Source organism: Limulus polyphemus, unplaced genomic scaffold (genome assembly GCF_000517525.1).
Source record: "Limulus polyphemus unplaced genomic scaffold, Limulus_polyphemus-2.1.2 Scaffold7212, whole genome shotgun sequence".
NCBI classification, from domain to species: Eukaryota; Metazoa; Arthropoda; class Merostomata; order Xiphosura; family Limulidae; genus Limulus; species Limulus polyphemus.
In genome coordinates this window covers 19182-33863 of record NW_013672822.1, presented here as the reverse complement: position 1 = coordinate 33863, position 14682 = coordinate 19182, and the positions used below count along the sequence as shown (strand labels likewise).

Genomic DNA, 14682 nt, shown 5'->3' with positions numbered 1-14682 from the left:
AAAGGTAAAGGTGTGGCAGATTTAAAGGTAAAGGTGTGACAGATTTAAAGGTAAAGGTGTGGCAGATTTAAAGGTAAAGGTGTGACAGATTTAAAGGTAAAGGTGTGACAGATTTAAATATAATGGTGTGGCAGATTTAAAGGTAAAGGTGTGGCAGATTTAAATGTAAAGGTGTGACAGATTTAAAGGTAAAGATGTGACAGATTTAAAGGTAAAGGTGTGGCAGATTTAAAGGTAAAGGTGTGACAGATTTAAAGGTAAAGGTGTGATAGATTTAAAGGTAAAGGTGTGACAGATTTAAAGGTAATTGTGTGAGAGATTTAAAGGTAAAGGTGTGACAGATTTAAAGGTAATTGTGTGAGAGATTTAAAGGTAAAGGTGTGATAGGCATAAATATATCATTACTTACTTTTCTAAAAAAATATGAAGGTTCAACTAAAACTTTTATACCTAAGAAATATGTTATGAAAGTTCAACTAACAAATGTGAATTGTTGTCGCTAGAATGCTTATGAAGGTTTGAGTGTTTAAATACAAAAGAGTTAACAATTGGTGGCCGTTCTTTTTTATCTTATGCCTGCTAGCGTTTTCAGGTTTCAAGTATAGTTTGAAATGTAATATAAGATACAGTCTGAAGCAACTGTAAACTCTGGTGGTAGTTCACTAATTTCCTCACTAGACGACCCGGGTTCGAATCTCTGTTATGTCTCTCTTTAAACAATGTTTTATAAGAACCTTATCTGAAGACACTGACGGACTGTGGTTGAAAGCATGTTTTAGTTATAAGTTCATGTTTCTAAATTAATAATTCTTATGTTTCTCATTTACCCGCTATACTCTGTAAGGCTTCTAAGTTTGTCAAGACCTTACTTAAACATTCATGCTCGTTGCTTGTGCTCTGAATTTCAGGACCTAGCTTGGGTATTTTATCTCAAGTAAAGCGTTGGAAGAATATGCATGACGTCACTCAAGCCAGAATGGAATGCACCTATTAAGGCAGTTTAGCATAAACAATGGAGTCATTATTAGTAAACTGTATTTTTACCTCTATATCCGACACCACGTTAATTAAATCAAACTATAAACAAATCTAACAAGCGATCCCCCTTTAGTTCCACTTTATCATCCAAATTTCGCAGATAAAATTTATAAAACACTAGACCAACATTGTTGAATTTAGATACCGGATATATCTTAAGTTAATTACCTTAAAATAGTCGACCTTTCTTGAGAGAAACAATGACTTATTTTTTGATGCTGAATGGTCTTTCCAAATAAAGTCTTACGTCACATTTTCATTCATAAATCATTTCATCAACTTTCAGACGACGAGAAAGAAGAACCGAATGTCACCGTCTTAACCAAACAGCATAAAACCGCCATCAGAGCCCTGAGAAAGGTAAAACAGTAAAATAACGAATGTTAATATTTATACAGATCCAATCTTAATGTCCTAAAGTCTTTCAACGTTTGTCATAAACAAATTAACTTGTTGTGAGTGAAACAAACTAACCATATTTCTTGGTAGCTTTTATGATTTATATATTCAACGTTATTAGTACGATATGAAGTTCAACTCTCTATAGTATTAGTAACGATATAGAGGTCAACTTTCTATAGTATAAGTAACGATATGAAGGCCAACTCTCTATAGTATTAGTAACGATATAGAGGTCAACTCTCTATAGTATAAGTAACGATATGAAGGCCAACTCTCTATAGTATTAGTAACGATATAGAGGTCAACTCTCTATAGCATTAGTAACGATATAGAGGTCAACTCTTTACGGTAATAGTAACGATATGGAGGGCAACTCTTTACGGTATTAGTAAAGATATAGAGGTCAACTCTTTGTGGTATAAGTAACTATATGGAGGTCAATCGTTTATCGATAGTAGCGATATGAAGGTCAACTCTCTATAGTAATTAGTAACGATATGGGGGTCAACTCTTTGTGTTATAAGTAACTATATGGAGGTCAACTCTTTGCATTAGTAACGATATAGAGGTCAACTCTTTACGACATTACTAACGATATGGAGGTCAACTCTTTGTGGTATTAGTAACGATATAGAGGTCAACACTTTACATTAGTAACGATATAGAGGTAAACTCTTTATGGTATTAGTAACGATGTGGAGGTCAACTTATTACGGTATTAGTAACGATATAGAGGTCAACTATATGGAGGTCAACTCTTTGCATTAGTAATGATATGGAGGCAACTCTTTACGGTATTAGTAACGATATGGAGGTCAACACTTTACATTAGTAACGATATAGAGGTAAACTCTTTATGGTATTAGTAACGATGTGGAGATCAACTTATTACGGTATTAGTAACGATATAGAGATCAACACTTTACATTAGTAAAGATATAGAGGTCAACTCTTTGTGGTATAAGTAACTATATGGAGGTCAACTCTTTACGGTATTAGTGACGATGTGGAGATCAACTTATTACGGTATTAGTAACGATATAGAGATCAACACTTTACATTAGTAAAGATATAGAGGTCAACTCTTTGTGGTATAAGTAACTATATGGAGGTCAACTCTTTGTGGTATTAGTAACGATATGAGGTCAACTCTCTATAGTATTAGTAACGATATAGAGGTCAACTCTTTGGTATTAGTAACGATATAGAGGTCAACTCTTTATAGTATTAGTAACGATATAGAGGTCAACTCTTTGTGTTATAAGTAACTATATGGAGGTCAACTCTTTGCATTAATAACGATATGAAGGTCAACTCTTTGCATTAGTAACGATATAGAGGTCAACTCTTTGTGTTATAAGTAACGATATAGAGGTAATCTCTTTACATTAGTAGCGATAAAGAGGTCAACTCTTTACATTAGTAACGATATGGGGGTCAACTCTTTACGGTATTAGTAACGATATAGAGGTCAACTCTTTTCGGTACTAGTAACGACATGTTGTTAGTACGGGTAACGTGGTAACTGTTGTTAGTATGTTTAACGTGGTTATTGTTGGATAAATATCAAACAAACAGACTAAACGTTACACTAGCTGGGTGAATATTAGAATTTCCCACTGTTCTTCAGCAAATGAGTTAACTCTAACTACTAGGCCTAGCTATGCGTTGAGACGATTTAGAGTATCTAAAACTTAATATATTGACCCATTTTCACGTCATTAGCTCTAAACATGTAACTGTGTACTCACTGACTGATGCCAAATTAAACACAGGTCTGTTTAGCTTAGATCGCTATCACCGAGTTAATCAGTTTTACTTTAGATGCATTTTAGCCCGAAATCAGTAAACCGTTCTTTTTTATCAATTGAGTTAATTGTGTATTTATAGATCAAATATTTCGTCGCCAGGAGGAAGTTTAAAGAAGCTTTAAAACCATATGATGTGAAAGACGTAATAGAGCAATACTCGTCTGGCCACGTGGATCTGTTAGGGAGGGTGAAAAACCTGCAAGGAAGGTGAGAAACACTTTCACACGGAGATAAGGTGTTTTAACGTTCAACTTTTACTTGATTTTGGTTTCACATTCTCGAGATTTCCAGAACTTTTAAGGTTTTGATTAGCAGGTGAGAACTGAATAACACATTATTAGAAATGTAATAGTGAAACATTGTCCAGGAACCGAAATCGTTTTGACTTTATACAGTTAAAAAAGATACCAAACTTTTAGAATCACTCGAATGGAAAAATCACGAAACTGTGGTATGTTTAAAATTAGTACCTTGGTGAAAATTGTTGATTGATTGAAGTATTTTTTTGTAGGTTAGATTTAATTCTTGGAAAAACTGGATCAAGAGCAAAAGATGTTTACCAGTCCAAGATTAGTCTAGCTTCCAGAATAGTGAAAGTAGAGAGAACGGTGAGTAACCATAGAAACCTTATAATAAATGAAAGTAGAGAGAGCGGTGAGTAACCATAGAAACCACATAATAAATGAAAGTAGAGAGAACGGTGAGTGACCATAGAAACCACATAGTAAATGAAAGTAGAGAGAACGGTGAGTAACCATAGAAACCTTATAATAAATGAAAGTAGAGAGAGCGGTGAGTAACCATAGAAATCACATAATAAATGAAAGTAGAGAGAACGGTGAGTAACCATAGAAACCACATAGTAAATGAAAGTAGAGAGAACGGTGAGTAACCATAGAAACCACATAGTAAATGAAAGTAGAGAGAGCGGTGACTGACCATAGAAACCACATAATAAATGAAAGTAGAGAGAGCGGTGAGAAACCATAGAAACCACATAGTAAATGATAGTACAGAGCGGTGGGTAACCATAGAAACCACATAGTAAGTGAGAGTAGAGAGCGGTGAGTAACCATAGAAACCACATAGTAAGTGAGAGTAGAGAGCGGTGAGTGACCATAGAAACCATATAGTAAGTGAGAGTAGACAGAGCGGTGAGTAACCATAGAAACCTTATAATAAATGAAAGTAAAGAGAGCGGTGAGTGACCATAGAAACCATATAGTAAGTGAGAGTACAGAGCGGTGAGAAACCACATAGTAAATGACAGTACAGAGCGGTGAGTAACCATAGAAACCACATAGTAAGTGAGAGTAGAGAGCGGTGAGTGACCATAGAAACCATATAGTAAGTGAGAATAGAGAGCGGTGAGTAACCATAGAAACCACAGAGTGGTAAAAAACAAGGTAAAATCTTAATCTTCTAGTTTGTTTTTTTTCTCACTCTCTCTCTCTCTGCAATTCACGAACAGGACTGAGAAAAAACGGAGTTAAAAGGTTTTCCTTGATAATTCTTCATCCGCCCCCTTAGGCTCGTGAAGACGGTGTACCTATAGGTTTAACATAAAAAAAATCCTGCTTCCGAACCTTAATCCATGCCTATAAGCTCGTGACGACGGCTCATCTATAGGTTTAACATAAGAAAATTCTCCTCACTCAGGACCTTCATCCATACATTTAGGCTCGTGCAGAGATCAATATGATTCAAATATGCTTTAACAGACCATGTATGCAAAAAACAAAACAAAAAAACTTAGAGTTAGAAGTACGTTTGCTAATTTATAAAATGTTAGCTTCGTTCAAAAACTCAATGTAAAAATGTTATTCAATAACTTTTATAACAGTGTAAATAATTACGCAATAATTACACTGAGTACTGGTATTTCTCTTCAACAACTCATGTACGTTGGTTGTTTTGTAGATTGAAGACACAGAGAGTAAATTAGTCCAACAACTCATGTAACTAGATGTACGTTGGTTGTTTTGTAGATTGAAGACATAGAGAGTAAGCTAGACCAACAATACATGTAACTAGATGTACATTGGTTGTTTTGTAGATTGAAGACATAGAGAGTAAGTTAGTCCAACAATACATGTAACTAGACGTACGTTGGTTGTTTTGTAGATTGAAGACATAGAGAGTAAGTTAGTCCAACAATACATGTAACTAGACGTACGTTGGTTGTTTTGTAGATTGAAGACATAGAGAGTAAGTTAGTCCAACAATACATGTAACTAGATGTACGTTGGTTGTTTTGTAGATTGAAGACATAGAGAGTAAGCTAGACCAACAATACATGTAACTAGATGTACGTTGGTTGTTTTGTAGATTGAAGACATAGAGAGTAAGCTAGACCAACTGATTGAAATGTATTTAGAAGACCGACAACGTTGGAATCCACCAGTGACATCTAACAACCTGTCACCATCATACTCTATAATGACGTTGGCGCCCCCTCCAAGTCCTGTCCCGCCCTCAGTTCCATCTTTCTCCATTCTACCTTCGCAGCCAAAATTCAGGTATAATCTAGTTGACAAAAATGAGCTTAATAGCCACGTGACCAAGAATCCTAGTCGACCTATACAACGTGGAAACTCGGATCTCAGTCAGCGGCTGAAAAAGAAGGTCAAACTGTGCCATTCTCTCGACACGAACACGAGAGTGTCCGAGCAGCTGAGAAGATCCGCCGAGAGTGATTCGTATTTGTGTCCAAGTATACAGATTGAGTCAGAGAACCAAGTGGACTTCCAGAACACTCTGCAGACTTCCGTTACCTCCGTGGGAGCATGTTCCGAAGCAAGTACAGACATGGAATGCCTAGTTATCAGCGAGGGGGACACCGACTCGAGTCCTGAAGAATCAGATGTTACTCGTTTTCTCACTGATTCTGACTGTGACGTCAGCACCATTACGGTTATCCTCCCTGAAAAGTTATCCTCAAGTAGGAAGCAGGTGAAAGACTTGAAAACTTAGAATGTTGGCGCCATCTAGTGATGTTTTTTGAAATTACGTCTCTTAGGCAAGCTTTAAATTTTGTATATACTGAAAGATGTTTACATTATTAGCACTTCTCTATTCTCAACCCATTCAGATCGGTGCATTCCATCCATCTCACTTTCCATTTCACCCTCGTAAGTAGCTCTTTTTGTGGTCAAAGTAAGTTTTGTGGTCTGAGGCTGCACCACCAGGAAATCACTAGAATCTCAGGAATAACTAGCATTTATTTTTGAAGATTTTAAAACACTAATTGAAATACACGCATTTTTAACTCTCACCGGTGTCGTTTATCTAAATATATTATTGTAACTTTAAGTTGTCATACCATGTGGTACAATCTCTTATGTTTCTGAACATGTTTGGTTTTCCTGTTTGTTTTTTTTCTCATTTATACTTTGTAAGGAAAAACAAAAGTTATAAGGTTAGGAATTCTGTTGTGTATTTTGAGCTCTGGTCCGTATATTCGTAACGTGAGAAACAATTATTTTAAATTTAGTTTTCGTGCTTTGGTTTGTGATTATTGGTATATAATTTAATATATTTCATTGGTCAGGTTATTTTTACTTTGATATAAAAGGTTATATTTCAACTTTCAAATACAGCCTATTTTCTCAGTACGCCTTGCCAGCTTCAGCTAACTTCTGTAATTAACACTGACCCTTTAGAAACACAAGAATTAAAGCCATAAAATAGAGGTAACTCAACCTCGTTTTTGTGAGCTTTTTAAAAACACGTATTTATATAAACAAGTCTGCTTCTCAACCATTTTTTATTATCTTAGCCTTGTATAAAACTCAGGAAAGCTCACTAATCAGGTAGCTCCTCCGGAAAGTCACCAGTTTTCATAACATCTTACTTCGCTTTTACACATCTCTCTATATAGTTACTCAGCTCTATAGAAGTAACATTTTAAACCTATCCTGCACAGACTCCCATATCAAGAACGCTCTCAGCTTTAAACGTCATGAATATCATACATCACAAACACCTGTAGCTTTTCACATCACGAGCTCCTAGAGTTTTCCATTTCACGAGCTCCTAGAGCTTTCCAGGTCACGAATACCAAGAGTTTTCCATGTTAGGAACCTCTAGAGCTTTCCATATCACGAACTTATAGGGCTTTCCAAGTTCGTGTTTTAAAAGAATCCATTTATACTTCTTGTACCAACATGTTTGAGTAAAATGTTAAAGAAACGAATATGTTCTCAAGATACTTACGAACTGTTAGAGAGTTTATTGTTCCAGCTACATAATACTGATACACAGGCGTTAAAAATATATGAACGTGTTGATATATGATAAAATATATGAACGTGTTGATATATGATAAATATATATGTTGATATATGATAAAATATATGAACATGTTGATATGAGATAAAATATATGTTGATATATGATAAATATATGAACATGTTGATATGAGATAAAATATATGTTGATATATGATAAAATATATGAATATGTTGATATATGATAAAACATATGAATATGTTGATATGAGATAAATATATGAACATGTTGATATGAGATAAATATATATGTTGATATATGATAAAATATATAAACATGTTGATATGAGATAAAATATATGTTGATATATGATAAATATATATGAATATGTTGAAATATGATAAAATATATGAACATGTTGATATATGATAAACTATATGAACATGTCGATATATGATAAAATATATGAACATGTTGATATATGATAAAATATATGAATGTGTTGATATATGATAAAATATATGAATGTGTTGATATATGATAAAATATATGAACATGTTGAAATATGATAAAATATATGAACATGTTGATATATGATAAAATATAGAAGCGTGTTGATATATGATAAACTATATGAACATATTTATATATTTGATATATATATAAAATATAGAAACATGTTCATATATGAAGGCTGTAAATACGTTGACATACTAGTGGCTAAAGCTATGAACACGATGATGAAGATGTAATTAAAAGCTATAAACACGTTTCAGAGTGATCTTAATAAGTGTGTTAGCGTTGGTCTACGGTTTTTAGCAGGATTTCAAAGGTGTGAACATGTAAATGTAAGGGTTTTAGCAGGATTTCAAATGTGTGAACACATGATTTAGAGTTTTGTATGTAGACTGATTTTCAAGATACTTCATTGTGTGGATGTATTCTTTTACCGCACTAACGTTCGTAGTTTTATATATGATGTGAGAAACCGCTACCGGTAGAGAAGAAATTTCATTTGACCAATTGAACAACTTTTCAAATATCCTACAGATGACAGCAATAACTCGTTTCATGACTAGGTGAGTTTAGGGTACAGAGATGGCTTACATTCCCTATTGTATTATGTAACGTGTCTCATCAGTTTGAAACAATAATTATATCTGAACGTTCAGAACAGTTTTTACACAAGATTTTTCAATATTTTTTATACCTTGACCGACTTCTTTCTTTTAAAAAAAATATGATTGACTTTAACATTTACTTCATATGATTTGATTATAAAAATGGATGAACTTATATAATGATGCAGAAAAATAATCTCGAAAAAGATAAAATAATTCAATGTAGTCAGACCTGTGGTCACGGTCACTTATCAATGTTTTATTACAATCTTTTAGTCAATTTTACCCATATTTCTTTGTGACTAATATTTTCTATTCTGTGATTAATTAGTGTACAATCCCTGTTTTGTGACTAATATTTCTATTATGTTGTTAATTAGTGTACAGTCCCTGTTTTGTGACTAATGTTTCTATTCTGTGGGTAATTATGTACAGTCCCTGTTTTCTGACTAATATTTTTTATTCTGTGGTTAATTAGTGTACAGTCCCTGTTTTATGACTAATATTTCTATTCTATGATTAATTAGTGTACAGTCCCTGTTTTGTGACTAATATTTCTATTCTGTGGTTAATTAGTGTACAGTCCCTGTTTTTTTGACTAATATTTTTATTCTATGATTAATTAGTAAACAGTCCCTGTTTTTGTATAGTAAGCCTCTTCAAAGTTACTTGAACATTGTGTTCGATTCCTGCAAAGTATGTGATCCTTTAAAGATTTCTGTGATTTCTGGAGAACCTTTTAAGTGTCTGATAAATCAGGGTTAAAAAGCCATACAAGTTATCCTAATTTTTCAAGATTCTTAAATATAGGTTATAGGTTACGTTTCAATTTTTTCTTTTATATTTACATTAAGGATAAACATAAGCCTAACTTCTGTCATGTGCATTTTGCTCGTACTGCCGTTAGACTTTTATACTTATGTTTAGCTAATAATCCAAGACATCAAAATAACAACAAAACGATCTTCTAGTTTGCTCTAACACTAGATTTATATATCTATGCAGATTATTCTAGGATTAAAGAATACATCTCAGTCACTGCCTGGGATTAACACTTGTTATTACGAATAAAAGGCAACAGCGCTGACGAGCATTTCGGAATGCTACAAATTCTACCGTCAGTAATCTCTAACTAGATGTTTTCGGAAAAAATACAACAGAAAGTGAATCATGTAAATATATTTCAAACAAGAAAATTACGTCAAAAAAATGTAAAAGTAATGAAGTGCGGAGAAGACACAATGGACAGTATGTGACACTGTCGACACCCCACCTCCACAATGGACAGTATATGACACTGTTGACATCCCTCTCCACAATGGACAGTATGTAACACTGTTGACCCCCTCTCCACAATGGACAGTATATGACACTGTCGACACCCTCTCCACAATGGACAGTATATGACACTGTCGACACCCCTCTCCACAATGGACAGTATATGACACTGTCGACATCCCTCTCCACAATGGACAGTATATGACACTGTCGACATCCCTCTCCAGAATGGACAGTGTATGACACTGTCGACACCCCCTCCACAATGGACAGTATATGACACTGTCGACACCCCACCTCCACAATGGACAGTATATGACACTGTCGACATCCCTCTCCACAATGGACAGTATATGACACTGTCGACATCCCTCTCCACAATGGACAGTATATGACACTGTCGACATCCCTCTCCAGAATGGAAAGTATGTGACACTGTCGACACCTCCTCACAATGGACAGTATATGACACTGTCGACACCCCACCTCCACAATGGACAGTATATGACACTGTCGACACCCCTCTCCACAATGGACAGTATATGACACTGTCGACACCCCACCTCCACAATGGACAGTATATGACACTGTTGACACCCCTCTCCACAATGGACAGTATATGACACTGTCGACACCCCACCTTCACAATGGACAGTATATGACACTGTTGACACCCCTCTCCACAATGGACAGTATATGACACTGTCGACATCCCTCTCCACAATGGACAGTATATGACACTGTCGACATCCCTCTCCACAATGGAAAGTATGTGACACTGTCAACACCCCCTCTCCACAATGAACAGTATATGACACTGTCGACACCCCTCCCCAACCGCCCATGAATTTTCTAAGTATGGCTCACTTTCTGTAGCATGTTGTGATTCTCTGCTTCAAAGTTATTTGGTAACGTGGCAACCTTGAATTATTTCTCAGATCACGAGATTGTCTGGACCACGGTGCCCTGTGTACTAGGGTAGACTAGAACAGGTTGATTTCAAGCTATAATGGATTATCAACTTCGTTAAGGATGATAATGCTAGGTTAGGCTGCAAACTCTCTTTAGAAGGATTAGCACAAGGAAGTCTAAACCTGGTTTTATAAACGGATAAGAAGACTTAGCACAAGATAGGCTAAACTAGGCATTATAAACATCGATAAGAAGGCTTAGCACAAGAAAGACTATAACAGGTATTATAAACCCCAATAAGAAAGCTTAGCACAAGATAGGCTACAATAGGTATTATATATAGGCTCTGATTAGAAGGCTTAGCACAAGATAGGCTAAATTAGCATTATGAATCTGGCTAGGAAGGCTTAGCACGAGTTAGGCCAAACAAATATTATATACCCGCTCTGATTAGAATGCTTAGCACGAGTTAGGCTAGAACAGGTATTATAAACGCCGATTAGAAGGCTTAGCATGACATTACATTTTAAAAGAGTTCGTTTTAGCGCTATCAAAACAAGTTTATAGACTATATGCTGTGTAAATATATTAACATAACTGTCGAACAGTCCAAACAAAGACAAGCCCACTTATATTTCTAGGTAGAGACACACTGTGATTTGTGTATTAGGTCACAAGACTGGAATACCTTATAATGTTATTCATCTATGTGATTCGTAGTTAAACGTCACACATGGTCACGGATTCATTACCTCACGATTGGTAGGAAAAGCAAGAAACGTTCTGGTTAGAGCTGGATTAATGTCTACTATGACAAACAAACAAGTCTGTAAAGTTCTACCTTAGCCTTGACTTCACATCATATCCACTTTTACAAACAAACAAGTCTAGTAAAGTTCTACCCTAGCCTTGACTTCACATCATATCCACTGTGACAAACAAACAAGTCTGTAAAGTGCTACTCTAGCCTTGACTTTACGTCATGTCCACTGTGACAAACAAACAAGTCTGTAAAGTTCTACCTTAGCCTTGACTTCACATCATATCCACTGTGACAAACAAACAAGTCTGTAAAGTGCTACCCTAGCCTTGACTTTACGTCATGTCCAATGTGACAAACAAACAAGTCTGTAAAGTGCTACCCTAACCTTGACTTCACGTCATATCCACTGTGACAAACAAACAAGTCTGTAAAGTGCTACCCTCGCCTTGACTTTACGTCATGTCCACTGTGACAAACAAACCAGTCTGTAAAGTGCTACCGTAGTCTTGACTTTACGTCATGTCTACTGTGACAAACAAACAAGTCTGTAAAGTGCTACCGTAGCCTTGACTTTACTTCATGTCCAATGTGACAAACAAACCAGTCTGTAAAGTTCTATTCTAGCCTTGACTTCACATCATATCCACTGTGATATCCAGGATTATGAAACAAATGTTTATGAAGTTTATTTAGTTTCTACCACGAATAAACAAACACCTTGTTATAAGATTGTAGTAATCGTTTCTTACTTTTTATCACGACTAAACTTCCTGTTATCAGATTGTGGTAATCGTTTCTTAGTTTCCACCACGTCTAAACTCTTTGTTATCAGATTGTAGTAATCGTTTCTTACTTTTTATCACGACTAAACTCCTTGTTATCGGATTGTGGTAATCGTTTCTTACTTTCTACCACGACTAAACTCCTTGTTATCAGATTGTAGTAATTGTTTCTTAGTTTCTACCACGACTAAACTCCTTGTTATCAGATTGTAGTAATCGTTTCTTACTTTTTATCACGACTAAACTCTTTGTTATCAGGTTGTAGTAATCGTTTCTTACTTTTTATCACGACTAAACTCCTTGTTATCGGATTGTGGTAATCGTTTCTTAGTTTCTACCACGTCTAAACTCTTTGTTATCAGATTGTGGTAATCGTTTCTTAGTTTCTACCACGACTAAACTCTTTGTTATCAGATTGTAGTAATCGTTTCTTACTTTTTATCACGACTAAACTCCTTGTTATCGGATTGTGGTAATCGTTTCTTATGAGAAGACAACCAGTTAACTGTCACATTGTATATTTATAACGCGTATCGTAAGAAAAAAAAAAGCAGTTAATACGCCCGTTTCTGTGTTCTTCAAGAAACGATTACAACGATCCGATAACAATGAGTTTAGACGTGGTAGAAACTAAGAAACGATTACCACAATCTGATAACAAAGAGTTTAGTCGTGGTAAAAACTAAGTAACGATTACCACAATCTGATAACAAAGAGTTTAGTCGTGGTAGAAACTAAGAAACGATTACTACAATCTGATAACAAAGAGTTTAGACGTGGTAGAAACTGAGAAGAAAACCAGTTAACTGTTACATTGTATATTTATAACGCGTATGGTGAGAAGAAAACCAGTTAGCTGTTATATTGTATATGTATCACACGTATGGTGAGAAGAAAACCAGTTAACTGTTATATTGTATATGTATCACACGTATGGTGAGAAGAAAACCAGTTAACTGTTACATTGTATATTTATAACGCGTATGGTGAGAAGAAAACCAGTTAGCTGTTATATTGTATATGTATCACACGTATGGTGAGAAGAAAACCAGTTAACTGTTATATTGTATATGTATCACACGTATGGCAGTTAAAAGGTATTTTTCGTGTGGTACATATAAATTTTAACAGGCTTTTCTTCGTGATACATGTGGTCTATATACAAGTTAACAGGTTTTTTTCGTCATACATATGGTATATATGCAAGATAACAGGTTTTTCGTCATATATATGGTATATATGCAAGTTAACAGGTTTTTCTTCATCATACATGTGGCATATATACAAGTTAACAGGTTTTTCTTCGTCATACATGTGGTATATATACAAGTTAACAGGTTTTTCTTCGTCATACATGTGGTATATAAGCAAGTTAACAGGTTTTTCTTCGTCATACATGTGGTGTATATGCAAGTTAACAGGTTTTTCTTCGTCATACATGTGGTATATATGCAAGTTAACAGGTTTTTCTTCGTCATACATGTGGCATATATATATAAAAGTTAACAGGTTTTCTTCGTCATATGTTTTGTACAACCGAGGCTGGAAGTTGTTTTTTCACACACCCATTACGTGACTTCCATTCTCTTCATAGTTTGCCATGTATTCACACACACGCGAGTGGTAACTTGTATTTGGACGTTAATTCTCATTCTGTGGACAATAGGAGGGGGTACTAAACGTGGGTTCCTTTTTTTTCTAAAAAAAGTTTACGTTATTCTGTGTTTTATTTTAAATATAGGAGATGTCTTCTATTCAAAACCTAAAGACGCCCCCTAGTGACGGGAATTCTGCTTATTATTTCCGGTTTTTGTTAAAACTTTATATTTTTCATCCAAAGCTGTGATTGAATTCAAAACTGTTATTGTGGTAGAGCTTGCGATAGTTTCGTATAATACTCAAAATACAATACAAGACGCTAAGCCTTTTTTGGTGGAGAGTGTATAATAACCATTACAATGTAACTTCAGTTAAAATCAAAAACATTGTATTTTGTGATAACATCTGCAAAATTATAATAAGATATTTATATAGAATGTTGAAATCAAGACGATTGTTTGTCCACTAAAGCTTTAAGTCTGTTACCTGTTACTAAAGTTACCTTATTATAATTTATTTTGATGTAGTAAGTTTTAGATATTACAAAGAAAAAGATATATTACACAATATTAAGCTGAAGTACTTTGTACTGTGTGCATAAATTTACAAAGATCTACTGTTGTTTCTAAATTGATCTCAAATTAAAAAGATCTACGGTTGTTTCTAAATTGATCACGAACTTACAAAGATCTACGGTTGTTTTTAAAGTGATCACGAACTTACAAAGATCTACGGTTGTTTCTAAG

The 14682-nt window shown here is 34.9% G+C and overlaps 1 protein-coding gene across 1 annotated transcript in view; it reads left to right on the top strand.

Moving 5' to 3' along the window:
- The window catches only part of LOC106474429, a gene marked incomplete at its 5' end in the record, with an annotated part of 11381 nt that extends 4084 nt beyond the window's left edge, over positions 1 to 7297 (top strand). Inside the window, 4 exons of the mRNA XM_022402734.1 lie at positions 1325 to 1398; positions 3331 to 3458; positions 3763 to 3859; positions 5580 to 7297. Of these exons, the coding sequence (XP_022258442.1) occupies positions 1325 to 1398; positions 3331 to 3458; positions 3763 to 3859; positions 5580 to 6224 (944 nt within the window). The remainder of the gene's footprint in view (positions 1 to 1324; positions 1399 to 3330; positions 3459 to 3762; positions 3860 to 5579) is intronic.
- Between the last annotated feature and the right edge of the window lie 7385 nt (positions 7298 to 14682).